Source organism: Vombatus ursinus, unplaced genomic scaffold (genome assembly GCF_900497805.2).
Source record: "Vombatus ursinus unplaced genomic scaffold, bare-nosed wombat genome assembly UNPS02014175.1, whole genome shotgun sequence".
In the NCBI taxonomy this organism is placed as follows: Eukaryota; Metazoa; Chordata; class Mammalia; order Diprotodontia; family Vombatidae; genus Vombatus; species Vombatus ursinus.
Window position 1 is genome coordinate 1,559,801 of NW_020953953.1, and position 17,881 is coordinate 1,577,681.

The 17,881-nt window shown below is 51.6% G+C and overlaps 1 protein-coding gene across 3 annotated transcripts; it reads left to right on the forward strand.

Moving 5' to 3' along the window:
* Positions 1–1,228: 1,228 nt before the first annotated feature.
* Positions 1,229–10,967, forward strand: TNNT1 (troponin T1, slow skeletal type). 3 transcript variants are annotated; one of them, XM_027860092.1, is made up of 13 exons: positions 1,229–1,260; positions 1,372–1,385; positions 1,682–1,708; positions 2,055–2,087; positions 2,757–2,778; positions 3,306–3,369; positions 3,749–3,865; positions 4,590–4,667; positions 5,276–5,389; positions 5,478–5,587; positions 6,486–6,636; positions 6,726–6,766; positions 10,922–10,967. In XM_027860092.1, the coding sequence occupies exons 1-13, from the start codon at positions 1,229–1,231 to the stop codon at positions 10,965–10,967; spliced, it is 849 nt and encodes a 282-aa protein (XP_027715893.1). The 3 variants fall into 3 exon arrangements, with proteins under 3 accessions (XP_027715893.1, XP_027715894.1, XP_027715895.1); XM_027860093.1 differs by having other exon boundaries at positions 6,546–6,636; XM_027860094.1 differs by lacking the exon at positions 2,055–2,087 and having other exon boundaries at positions 6,546–6,636.
* The last annotated feature ends 6,914 nt before the right edge of the window (positions 10,968–17,881 follow it).

Sequence of the window (17,881 nt, forward strand, 5' to 3'; positions counted from 1 at the left end):
TACCCAAGCCAGCCACTGTGCTGGGAGATCTATGCAGATAGAGAGAAAGAAAGGCAGGCTGAGACCCAGAGAGAGACACACACAAAGAAAGGGAAAGGCAGAGACGTTGCATCGGGCAGATTCCTGCTCAATCAAAGGGGAATGTCTTCATAATTAGAGCTGTCCCCAAATGGAAAGGATTGAAGGGTTGGGGCAGGGGAGCGAGTTCCTTGTGCTAGATGAGCTTCAGGCTGAATAATCGATGGTTTGGGATATCCCAGATGCAATTCTTTATTCTTGTTTAGGTATAGGTTGGAGTAATTGGCCTCAGAGGTCCCTTCCAGCTCTGACATTCTGTTGTGGGAGACAGAGTAGAGAAAGGGAGAGAGATGGGGAGAGAGTTGGGGGAGCTTGAGGAAGAGAGCCAGACACAGAGACAGAGTCAGAGACAGAGACAGAGACAGAGTGACAGACAGAGCTAGACGGTCATAGACAGTTGCAGACAGCCATAAACAGGGACAGACACAGACATAAACAGTGAGAGACAGGGAATCAGATGAAACAATTTACAGTAAGCCTTGGGGTTTGTGTATGTGTTAAGAGGAAACCTACTGATCTGCCCATTCCAAGAGGAATGGGTGGGGGTGAGAGGGTGGGGTGGGGGGGGAAAGACTAATTGCTAGGAACCTTCTTTTTTAGTACTATTGACTTGACTATGACCTTGAAAAATTCCATTGCCTCTCTAGGACTCAGTTTCTCTATCTGTAAAACTGGAGTAGAGGAAGCCAAAATTCATTCAACTCCTAAGAATATGAGACTGGGGTGGGCTGGTGGTTGGTCTGAAAGAATAGTCTTAAGGTCAGGGGTTAGGTGAGGGGACACAAGGGCACAGTTCTGAGTCAGGGCCTATGGGCAACTCTATCCTTATTCGGACATATCCCTGGCCTTGGCCCTGGCCCGAGACCCCCAGAAATAGCTTCTGACAGGCTAGGAGAGGGAACTGGGGGTGGCTATTGTCTGTCCCAAGAATGCCTAGAGATAATCTCCCCGATCAGGTTCCTTCCCATCCCCCAGTGTCCCGAGACCAAAGGACAGGTGGTGGGGATGGTGGGGGAGGGGCCTCTAGCGCTGCCACCCTCGCCCCACTCCATCCCTTTAGTGGCCCCAGAGATCCCCAGCTCCCATCCCTCAGGGACACAAAGGTTCTGGTCCTCTCATCTCTTCTTACTCTCTCCAGGTTACTCCAACAATGTCAGACACAGAGGAGCAGGAATATGAGGAGTAAGTGTGTGTGTGTGTGTGGGGGCAGCTGGCAGAGAGTAAGGGGATGGGGAAAGGCTCCATCTTGATGTCTTGATCTAACCTCTTCCTCTCTCCTGTCCCAATCTGCAGGGAACAGCAGGAAGGTGAGTCGAGGTACTTGGGGTCCAGAGGGAACAGAAGATCAGGACCCCTGGGTCCTGAGGGTGTGACCACTGGGGCTTGGACACCTGGGTCCTGTACTCTGCGATGTCCCTGAACTCAAGAATAGCACTGAAGGCGCCCGAGGCGCCCATAGGGCTTAAGGTCAGGGGAGAGGGTCTTAAGAGCCGAGAGAAGGAAGCGCGTTAACTCTTTCAGCACCACGACGCTGTCCACCTTCCCCTCCCAAAGACAATCCTTTTTCTTTTTCTCTACCCTGTCTGCCCCCTGCCCTCAGAAGAGGAGGCCGCCGAGGAGGAGGAGGAAGGTGAGCTCAACGGGACGGGGGAAGAGGGATGCTTGGGTCTCTGAATTAGGGGTGGTGACTGGAACCCAGATTTTTGTTGCTGCGTGAAGCCCAAAGGCCGAAAGGCGCTTAGAGATCCTTGAGTTCAAGGATGCCTAGTTTACAGCTGGGGGCTGGGTGGTGGCAGCGAGGATTCCGGAGCCCAGAAAGCGAAAGGGCTGCCAAGGTCACACAGGGGTGGGACTGCTCCCCTTGGCACCGAATTCTCCCCATTAACAGCTTCTCCTCTCTCTCCCTCCCCCTGCACCGCTGGCGGGGCCGTTCCCCCCTTCCCCAATTCCTTGCTTCTCCCTCTCCCCTACCCCAGCCCCCGAGGAGTCGGAGCCGGTCGCAGAGCGAGGTATGGTGGTCGCTTCGCTTCCGTCTCCGGGAACCGGGGTGGGGGGGGAAATCCCATCCAGGCCGCGGCCCCTTTAAGCGCCCCTTAGGCGCCCTCTAAGCAATAACCATGCCCCCCCTTAAAGGGGCCGCACCCACTCCTCCCTTTCCCACACCTGTCCTCTTCTTTCCTCGATATACATTCAAAGGTTTGGGGTCGGGTGATAGGTGGGAGGGGACTTGAGTCCCTAAGAAAGTTGGAGGCTGGGAGACCCTAGATACCTGAAGTGCTGGCGGGTAAGTGGAGACTGGGAGATATCTGAATTCCTAATGGGGCACCTGGGTCCCTGAGGGCATGGGGGCTAGGACTAATGGGTCCTTGAAGAATGGGTTTCAGAGGGGATATCTGGGTCCCTGAGCAGGAAGGGCCTGGGAGACAGGAAACATGGTCCCCTGGAGGGGTGGGGAACCCCTCCCCCCAACAAGTTGTGAATGTATATGTTCGCTGTGTGATCCCAGCTCTGCTCCCCTACCCCTTTTACCCTCCTCCCCGAGGGCAAGAAGAATCGGTACCCAGAAACCTGGACCCTTCCCAAGCCTCCTGGGGCCTAGGATCAAGGGAGGCATTAGTCTCCCAATCCAATTTCTCCTCTCTAATTATCTTTTTCTGTCTTCAACTCCCTCCTTACAGAAGAGGAGCGACCCAAACCCAGGTGAGTGTCTGTCCTAAGTGTGAATGGCAGAGTGCTTGGGCACCCAGAGAGACTCCCCAAACCTTGAAGAATACCAAGAATGGAAAGGCATTGAAGGGTCTTTGTGACTAATTCTCTCCCATCTCACAGATGGGAGACGTGGGTCTCAGGAAGAGAAAAAGGCTTTTGCCCGAAGTCACACAGAGAACCTTGACGCAATGAACATAGGATTAGTGCTTAAGAAATGTCTGGTTAATTATTGCATTGTAGATAGAGGGAAAATGAGGCCCAGGAAAGAATATGGGACGTGACCGTTAATATAGTGAACCTTCCTCTGAAACCCCCCATTTAGTCCTTCCTCAAGTGGTCTCAAGGGAGGTTTCAAGTGGCCCTCAGGGGCTCACTCTCCTAAGGACACCAAAGGTGGACAGAGCCTTGTGATACGGCTCTGTCACTTATCTGCCCGAGGTTTGGTGGAAGAGTGGAGAAGGGAGCACCAATTTTGAGGCATCCTCCAACCCCAGCTGTATTTCTCTCCCCTATCCCAGCAGACCTGTGGTGCCTCCACTGATCCCGCCAAAGATCCCCGAGGGAGAGAGAGTTGATTTCGATGTGAGTGAAGGGAGGGGACGCATGGCTCTAGGGGCTTCCCCTGCCTCTCTGCAGGTGCTGGCTTTAAGTTTGCACCACCCAGTCTAAGTCTGAGCTTCTCGCCTACTCTGCTGGGGGGAGGGATCTCAAGCAGGTGCTGGTCAGCACCAGCCCTTTCACCCCGGAAGCCTGCCCCTTGAAGCCCTAAGCCTCGAAGTAGGAAATCCAGGCACTGAGCCTGGTCTCCCAGAGGCCACCTGGAGACTGCACATTCGAAACTTCTAAGTGGCTGCTGGGTTGGAATGGTGGGAAGCCTTAGAGGCAGTGCTAAAAGACCTGCTGTAATGACCTCAGAAACAAGGCCCCCTCCAAGCTCCTTGGCCCCAAATGCCACCCCTAGGACATCCACCGAAAACGCATGGAGAAGGACCTGTTGGAGCTGCAGACACTCATCGACGTGCACTTTGAGCAGAGGAAGAAGGAGGAGGAGGAGCTCGTGGGGTTGAAGGATCGGATAGTGAGTGTTGGGTGCCCCCTCCATGGGGACAGTCACCAGCCTCATGGGCCAGGAAGGGACCTGCCCAAGCTCACACCAGGCCCCGAGCACTTCTGAGTAGCTTGGCCCAGGCCCAGGTCTGTGATTCTACCTCCAGCCCTGTGATTGTCATAGACATAGAGCTTGGAGCTCCTGGGACCTCAGAGATCATGGGCTCCACCGAGGCCCGGAGAGGTGCTGTGACTTTGTGCAGAGGCCAAGGTCACTGTGTAAGCTGGAACTTCTAGAGCGCATTGAATGCATTCCTTATTTAGAAGCACCTAGGTGGCTTAGACACTTACTGGCTCTATAATGTTAAGTAAGTCACCTCACCTCTGTCTGCCTCAGTTTTCTCATTTGTAAAATGGGGATAACAATAGCACCTCCCTCCAGGGATTGTTTTATTGGGATCCATTGAGATAATAATTGTAAAGTGCTTTGACAACCTTAAAGTACTATGGAAATATTGTTCTAATATATTATTATTAGGAGGGGGAATGGAGACCCCAAGAGATAGAGGAAGGGATGTCCCTAAGATCATATGAATCTGGGTCAGAGCTAGAAATCAGAGTTTCTGATGTCCTTTCCATCCTCTCAGTTTTACTTCCTGACTCTCCTAGGAGTTGTGAGGTGTCATGGGGAAGTGGGGGAGCTGGGGAGGACCACTGTGGGGCCGTCCTCTAGTCTCACTCTCCCTTCCCTCCAGGAACGTCGAAGAGCAGAGAGAGCAGAGCAGCAGCGGTTCCGGACTGAGAAGGAGAGAGAGCGCCAAGCCAAACTGGCGGTGAGGCTCCTCTCCCCCTCCCCGACCCCCTCTGGGACCTCTTGTTTTCTGCTGTGTGTGCCCTTGGGCCCTGGCCCTGGCCCTCCCTGAGCCCAGGTTCCCTCATCTCTCTCTAAGGGTCCTTCCTGTTGTTTTATTCCTTGAGCTATGACTTTGCCCAGAGGTCATTTATTTACAAAGTCTGCTACTCAGGCGAAGCTTACAGGTTCAGGCCTGGAGTGAGCCTCTCTGGGCCTCAGTTTCTTTATGAATGAATGGGACAGAAGGTGCTCAGTCTGTACCAAGCCCTGGGCTAAGCCCTGAGGATACGAAAACAAAGTCTCACCAGTGCATGCCCCCAGGAGTTTACATTCTGATAGGGGAGACAGCACCCAGAGGAGGGGCAGCTATAGGGCAAGCTGCAAACCCCAGCTGGGACCCCAGACCCAGAGTGACCTCGAAGAGTCTGTGAAAAATCTCAGGAATACCCAAGACAGGTTTTCCCCCTCCCCACCCCCCACCCCAACCTCTCCCCAGCCCCGCCCACCCCCCCCCCCCCCCCCCCCCCCACCTCCCCCCTGGAATTGGTGCGATCTCTTTCTGCAACGTCTACCCCCCCCCCCCCCCAGGAGGAGAAGATGAGGAAGGAAGAAGAAGAGGCCAAGAAGCGGGCTGAAGACGATGCCAAAAAAAAGAAGGTCCTCTCCAATATGGGGGCCCACTTTGGGGGCTACCTGGTCAAGGTGAGGCTGGCTGGACCTCTAAGGAGGTGGGGGCTCAGGGCTGGGGATCAGGGCGCGGGGATCCTCAGTTATCATCCCTCCCCAACAGGCTGAGCAGAAGCGTGGGAAACGCCAGACAGGGCGGGAGATGAAACAGAGGATTCTGTCCGAGCGGAAGAAACCCCTGAATATCGACCACATGGGGGAGGAACAGCTCAGGTGGGGGTAGAAATGGAGGGGAGGAAGGGAGAGAGGGAGGAACAGGAGAGAGACAGAGAGACAAACACACACAGAAGTTCTGAGACACAGAGACAGGGGTGAGGAGGTGCAGAGAGACATAAAGGGAAAGGGATATGGAAACATGGAGAAAATGATGAGAGAAGAAGAGTCAGATTTAGAGACAGAAATGGAAATCGAGGGGCTTGGGGAAACTGAGGTCAGTCAGTCGACAAGCATCTGCTCTGTGCCAGGCACTGGGCAGGAAAGGAATACAAAAAACGAAACACCCCTCTTCAGAAGGGGCTGATGCTCTAACTGGACCAGACGTGGTTGACTAGGCACGTAAACAAATGCAGAGGAATGACGCCGCGGCGCCACCAGGGGGCGCCCGAGGCACGCCAGTTTCGCTAACGCTCCGCTGGGTACATTGCCCAACCTTTCCGAGCCTCGTGTCTTCAGCTGTCAGACGGAGACCCTGGGAGCCCTAAGCTCCCAGGCTGGTCTGGAGTTCGGGGCGGTGTCGGGTGGAGGAGGCCTGGGAACGCCAAGCAGAGGCTCTGTTTCGTCCTGGAGGCAATAGGGGGCCGCTGAGTAGGGGCCGACGTGGGCGCATCTTGGCTTTAAGAGAATCACTTTGCCAAAGAGGCAGAAGCACAGGGAGGTGGAGACAGAGAGATGAGCAGACATGAAGAGCCAGCTAGAGCGGATTTGTGCAGAAACTGGCCGAGACAGAAAAGGAGAGACCCTGGGGGATAGAAAGGCCAGAGGGGAGGGAGGGAAGGTCAGCGGTCGTGGCAGATCCCGGGCAGAAGTTATGGAGATCGCGCCAGGACTAGGGGCGCACTGCGCCTGGGGCTCGGGGGCTGGGAGAGGGGAGCCTGCGGGCTTGGATCGGGAGGGGTGTTTGCGAGTGGGTAGGGGTCCGTGGGACCCATGGTCGTCGGCCCCCCTCGTGCAGGGAGAAGGCCCGTGAGCTGTCCGACTGGATTCACCAGCTGGAGTCGGAGAAGTTTGACCTCACAGAGAAACTTCGGCAGCAGAAATATGAGGTGAGGGCAGGGCGAGCCTGAGGGAGGTGGGATGGGGTGCTCATCATTTATTCCTCTGAACTGACCTCTCTGTCCTTCTCCATCCCCAGATCAATGTTCTCTACAACCGAATCAGCCACGCCCAGAAGTTGTAAGTCGGCCTCAGCCCCTCCCTCTCCCCTGTTCTGGTCCATAAGCCCCCGACCACCTCCTTCTTCCAATACCTGAGCCATCCCCCACATTCTGTTGTTTCTCTCTCCATGTCTCTGCCTCCCTCCCTCCCTCTCTTCTTCTTCTTCTTCTTCCTCTTTCCCTTCTTCTTCCTCTTCCTCTTCTTCTTCTTCTTCTTCTCCTCCTTCTCCTTCTTCTCCTTCTCCTTCTTCTTCTTCTTCTTCTTCTTCTTCCTCTTCTTCTTCTTCTTCTTCTTCTTCTTCTTCTTCTTCTTCTTCTTCTTCTTCTTCTTCTTTTTCTTCTTCTTCTTCTTCTTCTTCTTCTCTCTCTCTCTCATCCCTTTTGCTCCAGTTTCTGTCCTTCTGAGTCTGTAGCTCTCTGTACTTGTGTTTCCTTCTCTCTTCTTCCTCAACCAATGAGCTTCATTTCAACTTTGATCAGAATCCTAGGACTTACTATTAAAGGGATGGTGAGTGGACATCTAGAAAAGGAGGCTGTGATCTCAGAGAATCCAGCAAGGCTGGTCATGCCAAACTAACCTCATTCCCTTTTTTGACAGGACTACAAGCCTGGCAGATCAGGGGAATGCTGTCCCGAGCTCTTCTAATGGAAGAGATGGGGAGATGGAGGCTAGAAAGTAGAGACATCAGAACTGGTTGAGGGGCCAGATCAAAGAATAGTCAGTAATGTCTCTGTGTCATCTTTGAAAGAAGTCTCCAGTGGGGATAATGTCACATTGGAAGCCATATTTCAGTGGTGCACAGGTCTCCCACACCTTCTCATCCTATGTGACTCATCTCAACTCTGCTCTATGCCACTCCCCAGGGGCCTTGGGGTCCCAGCAGGGCACACGAACAGCCCTCGCTCCCCCTCCCCCCCCAGACCACTTTCTTCTCCCAGAGCTAAGTCCCTCTGGTGTCATCCTTCAGCCCAACCTCGATGTTCAAGCCTTCATCAGCGTTGTGGTGTGGCCCACTGCAGCCAACCGAACCCTCCTCTACTGCCCTTTGGGGATCTGTCACCTCCAGCTCACTATTAAAGCTCATTTTGAGTCCTATTTGTGAGCAAGGGGAGGCAAGGATCTAGAATGGCATATAGGATGGGGTGGGGAGGAAGAAAAGGAAGGAGGGGAAAGGGAAAATTGAAGTGTGGAGTGACATAGAGCCATGGAAAAAGAGAGAGAGAGATTCAGGGAGAAACAGATGGGGAGACTGAGTGTAAGGCAGATGTACCAAGGAAGACAGATAATGAGGAGGATTGATGGACTTGGCCTGAGACAGAGACAGAGACAGGGACAGAGAGAGAAAGGTGGGGGAGAGAGAGGTGGCAGAGAGAAGAAATGAGAAAGAGGCAGGGGGAGAGGGAAGAAGAGGAGGAGAGGGAGAGAGAAAAGTCCCAGCAGGGGATCCTTGCTTACTTTGCCTTGTGTACATAACCTTTCCCACAGTCACTGGGATAAAAGCCTAGATGGCATCCTTCTCGAATCTGCAGATGACACAAGGCTGGCCAGTATAGCTGCCATATTGGATGGCAGAATCCAGAAGATCTCAAAATCATGGGAAGAAATATCTTACACTTTGATCCATGATGGTGGGGTCATGGGGTCATAGATGCCAAGTTGGAAGGTGCCTCAGAGGTCATTGAGTTCAAGGTCATTGTTTTACACATGAGGAACAGCCCTCCAAGGAGAGAAGTTACTTGCTTAAGGTCACACAGATAACCCTCACAGGGGGTTAGCTGAGGGCATGAAAAGTATGCGTTGTACAGACTGACAAGCAGCTGGATGGCCAACCCAGAGGGCTGATCTTCCAGTGCATCCATACTGGGTCAACTGCTGGGCTGCCTCTAGTCATCTTGATCGATATCTGGGCACTGGACCCTGACAGCTCTGGAGGAGAAGGTGAGGCTGGTGACCTTGCACAGCCCTGCCTCACTGTAATCCAATTCACTTGCAAGTCATGGTATCACCTTCCTGATGTCATGGTCCTCTTCGAAAGCAAAGGGCAAACCACCCACACCACACACACACACATTGGGTCGACCGTGAACTGCATGGAATGTGGGGCACAGGCTACATACAGCCTTTGGGACCTTAGGCAGGGCTCCCAAGGATCCCAGGCTGCTCTCTGAAATCAAGGCCCATCACTTTAGGCAGAGCATTCTTTTGGTCATGCAGAAGTAGTGATGTAGTAGGTCAAGAAGAAAATATGGCTTCAGATGTGACATCATATACTTCCTAGCTGGGTGACCGCGGGTGGTTCAATTCTGGGCCTCAGCTCACTCAGTTAGTAAGATGAGGAGGTGGGGTGGACTTTGTGACCAGCTCCAAAGCCCTTGGGCTTTCTGGTTGAGAGCCATGGAATCCTCCAGTGTCCAGTGAGCTGAAGGTGACAGATCCCCAAAGGGCAGTAGAGGAGGGTTCGGTTGGCTGCAGTGGGCCACACCACAACGCTGATGAAGGCTTGAACATCGAGGTTGGGCTGAAGGATGACACCATAGAGACGTAGCTCTGGGAGAAGAAAGTGGTCTGGGGGCGGAGGGGGAGCGAGGGCTGTTCGTGTGCCCTGCTGGGACCCCAAGGCCCCTGGGGGGTGGCATAGAGCAGAGTCGAGATGAGTCACATAGGATGAGAAGGTGTGGGAGACCTGTGCACCACTGAAAGCATGTGAGATCACTCATTTGCTGCAGAATCTGAGTCAGTATTTTATGCATAGGGTGAACAAAATCAAAACCCTTGACAAATACATGTTAGGGGAGGCATGGATAGTCATTGATATGAGAAAGATTTGGGGGTGTTAGTGGACCTCAAGCTCAGTAAGAGGCAACAATGTAGCGTAGAGGCAAAAAAAAGGAAATTCAGTTGAAATGCATTAAGAGACATATGTGCCCAGAACCAAGGAATGACCGAGAACCACGGCTGCCAGGGAAGAGAGCGACCTGGCCATGGAGGGGGTGGGTAAAAGGGCGCCAGGGTCAGGCCACTCTGGGATGGGCCTGATAAGTTCTGGGCCCTGCAGGCTAGCATGGACACGGGCTGGGGAGCAGCCAGCCTGGGAAAGGCAAACAAGATGGCTCCTGTCCTCTGCCCAGGACAGTTGGAGGAATCGGGGACATTTAGGGCAGAAAAGAGAAGACTGGGGGTGGGGCTAGGATATGGTGGCTGTCTTCTCCTGTCTGAAGGACTACCAATAGGAGAGGGAGTGACCTTGTGCTTTTTGGGCCCATGGGGCAGAACCAGGACCTGGGAGAGGGGGAGGGGAGGTTCCATTTAGTTTGGAGGTTGGGAAGAGCCTTTTAATGATGGGAGGAGTCCCGGTGTGGAACAGGCTGTTTACTCTGAGAAGCAGCAGGCTTCCCCTCCTCGGATTTTCGAGCAGAGGTGAGATGGCTGCTTGTCAAACTTGTTGGGGGGGGGGGTAGCTCCTCGCTCAAGCATGGATGAACCCTGCCTGCTCTGAGAGGCTGTGCATAGATGTGATTTTGGCACCTCAACCTTCTCATTTGGGGCTTTTCCATCTCTCTCTCTCTCTCTCTTTGTCTCTCTCTCTCTCTCTGTCTCTCTCCTCCTCTTCTTCCCTCTCCCCCTGCCTCTTTCTCATTTCTTCTGTCTGCCACCTCTCTCTCCCCCACCTTTCTCTCTCTGTCCCTGTCTCTGTCTTTGTCTCAGGCCAAGTCTATCAGTCCTCCCCATTATCTGTCTTCCTTGGCACGTCTGCCTTACACTCAGTCTCCCCATCTGTTTCTCCCTGAATCTCTCTCTCTTTCCATGGCTCTATGTCACTCCACACTTCAATTTTCCCTTTCCCCTCCTTCCTTTTCTTCCTCCCCACCCCATCCTATATGCCATTCTAGATCCTTACCTCCCCTTGCTCACAAATAGGACTCAAACACCACCAAATCCATTGACCATGTTATGATGATAACTAAGCAAGAAAAAGGCCCCAGAGGACCGTACCACACTATACATGGTGATGGCTCATGTCGATTCACTTAACACCACAAATATCAGCAGTCCTGGAGCGCCCATGAACCACTGCTCTGGGGGTTGTGAGGCTGGTCTTGCAGAGCTTGGGAGGTGGGCTTCCTGGGACCTCATCTATCCATGGGTCTAACTCCCATCCATCTCCCTGAGCAGCAGGAAGGGGGCCGGCAAGGGCCGTGTTGGTGGCCGCTGGAAGTGAGCCTTCCATCCGACGAGGGCCCTGCAGCGAGGATCACAGCGGCCCCTCCCATCTCGCCCAGTCGGTCATGGCCCCTGAGATGCCCCCAATCCCGTGACCCTGCAAAGCCTCCCCTGCCCTCACCCATACCTTCAGCTTCTTGCCTGAAATTCTGGAATAAATAGTCCTGGGCACTCAGCCAAGACCCAGTCTGGTTCTTTGGGAAGGAAGGAGTATCTTCCATGAGTGCTTAGGTTCAGGGGCAGGGTGCTGCTGGCGGATTGGCCTTGTCTGGTCCTGTCCTCCAGATTGGGACATGGGTGACTTAGAGCATTTCCCTTATTGGAATGAACGGTGGTTTGGGAGTGGGAAAGCCTGAGTTACTGCCTTCAGAGAGCGTCCATTCAAATGGGAGCGACATAGAGAAGAAGAATATAAACATAACCGTAGACTGGTGCTGACCCAGGGAGACTTAGCCCCACCCATCATGGGGTGCCAACCTGTGGCCTGTGCAGTCACTGGGCCTAGGAGGTTGGCCTCTAAAGAGGCTGGGTTGCCGTCTTTCCCATTATCTCAGCCAACGGGCATTTAATAAGCCAGTCAACAAGCACTTATTAAGCACCTACTATGTTCAGGTACTGTGCTAAGCACTGGCTTATTTCTGGCTCTATATGTCCCTAACCCAGACCCCCAGGGAAAACCACTTATAGCTTAGTTCTGGCACACATCTGGGGATGTCCGAAAAAGGAGTAGACAAGCATGCAATGTACAATATAGATAGGACAGCTATTTTTTTCCCTCCATACAAAAGAGATGCTTAAATACAAAAGACTCAAGCTCACATTGACAAAGGGTCAGGAGAGAATGAGTGACCTATATCACCCTGGAGCTGGGCCAGCCAGTGCAGGGCTCGGGTTCATCCTCCCTTCATGGAAGTCTTCTCGGGAAAGGCTGTGGTGGCAGAAGACATCTCTTGCTGCCAGTCTGCTCTCAACGAGGGAGCCAGGACCTCCCAACCAGGGGAACTCACTAGGCTGAAGGTGATCATCTCAGAATTGCTGGTCCATCAATCCCCTATTCTTGGGGACAGAAACCTCAGCAGAACAGACAGCCACGGGCCTGAGGCCCAGGCCCAGGCCGGCTAAGGCCGCGCTTGTGTGTACACCATGTGTGAGCAGCTGCTGGGGAGGGGGCAAAGATGAGCGGAAGTCCTTTCTCCTTTTAAAGGCTACTCAGTGGAAGGCTCTGCCTGGTCAGCGGTCAGTAAGGCGATTGCTTCACCATGTCCTTCAGTCTGGGCCACAGCCCAGGGTCCTGAAGATTAGAGGAGCTCAGCTCAACTTCACAGGATGGCTCCTGCTAGATACCAACTATATGCCAAAAGAATGCTGGATCGTTTTGGGTGGGAGTCTAATGAGTGCAGCGGCAGCCATGGAGGGGCACTTTGGTGAGGAAAGTGAGGCAGCTGGTGGTGCAGTTGATCACAAACTAGACCTGGAGACAGGAAGACCTAAGTTCAAATCTGACTTCAGCCTAGCTGTGTGACCCTGGACAGGTCACTTCACTGCTGCCTGCCTCGGTTTCCTCATCTGGAGTACTGTGGGGATAAAATGAGACAATATTCTTAAAGCACTTTGTAACCAAACCTTAAAGCACTCGACAAAGGTGATGATGACAATGAAAATTACTGGGATGATGACGAGGGCCATGGGTGATGGATGGAAGAGGACATGTGGTCAGTTCAAGGCAATTGATGAGGTTGTGGAGTAGGGAGTGAAGTTGAGCTGAGAGAGAGAAAGAGAGATGAAGAAGGAAGACATTTCCAGCAGGAGGGGAGAATCACCGAAATGGAGCGTGTAGAGCAGAATTGTGTGAAAAGCCTAGAAAGACAGGAAGGGCCAGGTTACGAAGGCCTCCAGATGCCCAACAGAAGGATTTATATCTGATCCTAGCAGTAACAGGGAGCCAGTGGGAAATCACTTTGGTAGTTTTGTGGGGGTGGATTGGACTGGGGAGAGGAGAGGCAGGGAGACCAGTTAGAATCCATCCTTAATCACCTACTATGTGCCAGGCATTGTGCTAAGCCCTGGGGATACAAAAAGAGGCAAAAGACAGTCCCGGCCCTCAAGGAGCTGACAATCTAATGGAAGAGACAACAAGCAAACAGACTACATACAGGATAAATAGGAGATAAGTAAGAAAGGGAAGGCAGTAGACTTGAGAGAGGTTGGAAAAGGCTTCCTGTAGAAGATGGAATTTTATTTGGGACTTGAAGCAAAGAAGGCAGTGAGTGCAGATGAGGAGGGAGAGTCCCCCAGGCATGAGGGACAGCCAAGAGATGGACGGTCTTGTCTGAGGAACATCCAGAAGGCTGGAGTCACTAGATCCTAGAGGGTGTGTCGGGGAGTGAGGTGCAAGAAGACTAGAAAGTCTGGGCAAGGAGGGACTGGGCTTGAATGTCAAATAGAGGATTTTGCTTTTGAACTTGAAGGCCACAGGGAGTCACTGGGTGGTGGCTGAATGAAGGATGGAGTGGGGAGAGACTGGAGGCAGGCAGATCTCCTCCCAACCCACCCCCACAACAGATACTGCAATAATCAAGGTGTGAGGTGATGAGGTAGGGTACCTACCTACCAGGGTGGGGTCAGGGCCAGAAGAGAGAAGGGGGCATATTCCGGACATGCTGTAGAGGTAAAATCAACAGGCCTTGGCACCATATTGGATATGGGAGGTGAGAGAGAGAGAGAGAGAGAGAGAGAGAGAGAGAGAGAGATATCCAGGATGTCCTAGGTTTTGAGCCTGAGGGACTGGGAGAATGGGAGTGCCCTCTACAGTAATAGGAAAGGTAGGAGGTAGGGAAGGTTTAGGGAGAAACATAATGAATTCTGTTGAGTTTCAGATATCTACTGGACATCCAGTTTGAGATGTCTGAAAGGCAATTGGAGATGTGAAATCAGACGTCTGGAGAGAGCTTGGCGCAGGATAGGTAGATCTGAGAATCATTAGCGTAAACATGGTAATTGAATCCATGGCAGTTGATGAGATCACCAAGCAAAGTAGTATAGAACAGCGCTTCTTAAACTTTTCCCATTCTCAACCCCTTTTCACTTGAGAAATTTTTAGGTGACCCCGGGGTTTATAGGTATACAAAATAGGTATACAAATCAAACATCTACTGGTGATAAATCATAAAGAAATTAATTTTAAAACAATTCTTCAGTATAACATAATTTTACCATTTATTAAAGATGAAAACAAATTTACATACTATTGAGATGGATGTGCTTTATTTTTACATAAAGAATTAAATCTCAGAGGAATATCTGATGCTGCAGGATATAGAACATCTTCAGAGGTTTTCAGAGTTGACTGAAATTTTGATTTTATAATCGTCAATGCTGAGAATGCCACATAGCATAAATACATAGTACAAAATGGCAGAAGTATGGTTAGGGCCATTTCAGAAATAGTTGAAAATTCTATCCTAATGATTTCGTATGTACAGTAAAAACACTGCAATTCATAACATACAATAGAATCTGAGCTGAGGTGTTTGTGGCCCCATTTGCTGGCACTGCATGACCTGAAGGCATGCTGTGTGTTCAGAATCAAGGCTGCAGTGAAGTTGTGAGATGTAACACCGGCAAGCACTGCCAGAAACACCTCGGATTCATTACGCATTTGATTTTGAATTAATTTTTGGTCATTGTGTATTCAGAAACCTTTTACTGTTGCCAAATTTTTCCAGACTCCTACATTCAGTGTCAAGACCCACAGTTTAAGAAGCGCTGGAAGGAGAAGAGAAGAGGGCCCAGGACAGAGCCCTGAGGGATACCAATGGTTAGAGGTCGTGACCTGGAGGAGTATCCAGCCAAGGGGACGTAGGAGGAGTGGTCAGTGAGGGAGGAGGAGAACCAGGAGAGGGATCCTGAAAACCTAGAAAGAAGAGAGGATATTGAGGAGGAGAGAGTGATCACCAATAACTAAGGCTGAAGAGAGGTCGAGGAGAATGAGGATTGAGAAAAGGCCTTTGGGTTTGGCAATTAAGAGATCACTGGTGACTTTGGAATGATAAGGCCACAAGCCAGGTTAAGTGGAGACACCTATTGTAGATGCCTTTTCAAGGAGTTCAGCCCCAAAGGGCAGAAGGGGTGGTGCAGTGGATAGAGCTGGACCTAGTGTCAGGAAGACCTGAGTTCAAATGCAGCCTCAGACACTTATTAGCTGTGTGACCTTGGGCAAGTCATTTAACCTGTTTGCTTCAGTCTCCCAACTCTAAAATGGGGATAACAATAGCACCTAACTTCCAGGGTTGTTAGGAGGATCAAACGAGAAAACATTTGTAAAAGTGCTTAGCACAGTGCCTGGCGCACAGTAGGAACTATATAAATGCTAGCTATTATTATTACTATCATTAAGAGAGGTAGGATGATAGTGGGGAAGAAAGGAGCCTAAGTGAGAGGTTTTTTTAGGATGGGGGAGACTGGGGCATATTTGAAGGCAGCAGGGAATAAACCGGTAGTCAGAGAGACACTGAAGATAAGCGAGGAAGTGGGGATAACAAAGGGGCAGTCTGTTGGAGAAGATGGGATGGATGGGATCACTGGAGCAGGTAGAGGACTCAGCCTTGGTAAGGGAGAAAGGCCATCTCTTTCCGTGAGACAGGGGTGAAGGAGGACAGAGGGGCAGAAGGTACCTGAGTGATGCGAGATGGGGAACAGGGGAGAAGAGGAAATTCACTGCAAAGGGCCTAATTTCTTCTGTAAAAATATGAGACAAGGATTTTGGCTAAGAAAGTGGGAGAAGAGGGAGTCATGGGAGGTATGAGGAGGAATGAGAAGGTTTGGAAGAGCTGTTGTGTCGAATGGGAGAGTGAGCCGATGAAGGAGGTATAATAGGATTGCCTGGCAGCAGTGAGGGCCCCCTAGAGGTTGTGTAATACAAATCTGTAGTGGACCCAGTCAGAATGGTTTCATTATTTTCTTCTCCTTCATTCAGCAGCGCAAGTGTAGGAGTGAAGAAAGTGAATGGCTGAGGCTTGGCTGGGCACAATCAGCAAAATGCTAAGGGTGATTTGAGAGAAAGGGAGACTATAGAGTTGAACTGGTTACCAAAGGGTCAAGATGGGGAGAAGAGAAGAAATGGGCTAGTGTAGAGGAGAAGGCCTGGAAGAGAACTGAATGGTATAAGAGAAAGGAGAGAGAGACACAGAGAAACAGAGAGAGACAGAGAAGAGACAGAGAGAGAGAGAAGAGACAGAGAGAGAGAGAGAGAGGAGGGAGAGAGAGAGAGAGAGACAGAGAGAGAGAGAGAGGAGACAGAGAGAGGGAGAAGAGAAGAGAAGAGAGAGAGAGAGAGAGAGGTGCAAAAAGGCAATAAATTATGGTCAGCTAAGGTTATTTCTGAATTCTTGAATGTGGAGGTAGTGCATTTGTGGGTAATGGCAAGATCAAAGCTATGACCGTCTTTGCATGTGGCTGAGGTGGGGTGGTGGAGGACATCAAGTGAGGTGAGAGGGTCAAGAAACTGAGTGGTTAGTTTTCAGCAGAATCAATATGTGTGTTGAAGTCCTTTAGTATGAAAGTAAGTTAGGAAGTTAGGGAGTCAAGAAAAATTGGGTCAGGTACCAAACTCATTGAGGAAGGACAGTCACCTGGAGATCTGTAGACAACAGCTGCTGGGATTTTGATTGGGTAGTAGAGATGAATCGCAAGAACCTTAAAGAATGAGATTTTACTGAGTGATTTTACTGGAAGTGGCATTGGGGAGCAAGGAATATCCCAATTCCCTCACCTTGACCAGTGAGCCAAGGAGAATGAGAGAAAGGGCATTGAGTTCTTAAAAGGGTGGTCAGGGAGGCTGTGTCCTCAGAGGAAAGCCAGGTTTCAGTAAGAGCTAGTAGAGGGAAGGAGTGGGAGAGGAGAAGTTTTAAGATGAAGTATGTTGTTTATGGAACAGGCATTCCAGAGGGCACGTGGTAGGTGAGGCAGAATTTGGTTGGAACTTTGGGATGGGAGGGTTGAGGGGGGATGGCAATAAAGAATCAGGTAGTGAGGGATGGGGATTGGATGATGACCTCCTGGGACTTGTAGGGTATGAAAAGGTGTGAGAATATTCATTGATTGGAAGTTACCAGTCCCCTTTCCAAAGGAGGCCAGAGATGAAGGTGGAGCCAAATGAAATTTGAGATGGAAGACACACAGTCAGATGGTCCCACTGGAAGACTATGGCAATAGTCTGTATGAGAGATGATGAGGGCCTGAACTGATCTCCAGGATCAGCTGTAAAGTTCTGTTTGGCATTCAGGTCCCTTCACAACCTGGTCCCCTCCAACCTTTCTGGTCTTCTTCTATACTTGGCCTTCTTGCTGCTCCTGGCACAGGCTCCCTTCAGGACTCAGCTCAAGCTTCTTTTTCCCCCTTTTTAAATTTCACGAATAAGGCAGTTTCTTCATCAATCAGTAGGGTTTATCCTAATATTTCTCGTGGGAAGCTGCCCTGTCTGGCAAACCCGTGGAGACCTGTTTCCGAGGCATTAACTTTCTGTCTCCATCCCGGTCCTGCACCCTCTTGAGGTCCTCCAGGGCTTGCGGCCCCCTTCGGGCACTGCTCTCAGAGCCTCTGCTTGGTGGCTGGAGACGATTCGTGGTGCGGTGCCCCCCGAAGGTCTCGGTCACGATCCCATGCCTGTCTGGCCTCAGACGCACCGCTGGCCGGTGTGAAGGCGGTGCTCGTGGTGGGCACCAACCTCTCGGGGCCGGAGAACTTCGCCCTATCTGCCGTCTGGGGGGCCTGGGCCTGGTTCCCGTCCTTCATCGGCGGTGCCTGCGGGCACGGGCCGGGCTGTTCGCCCGGTCTCCCATTTATCCTGCCCCCCGCATCTCTGCGCTCCGCGGTTTGCGGCTCGTCTCCTCTGTGGGCACAGTGCTTGGCACG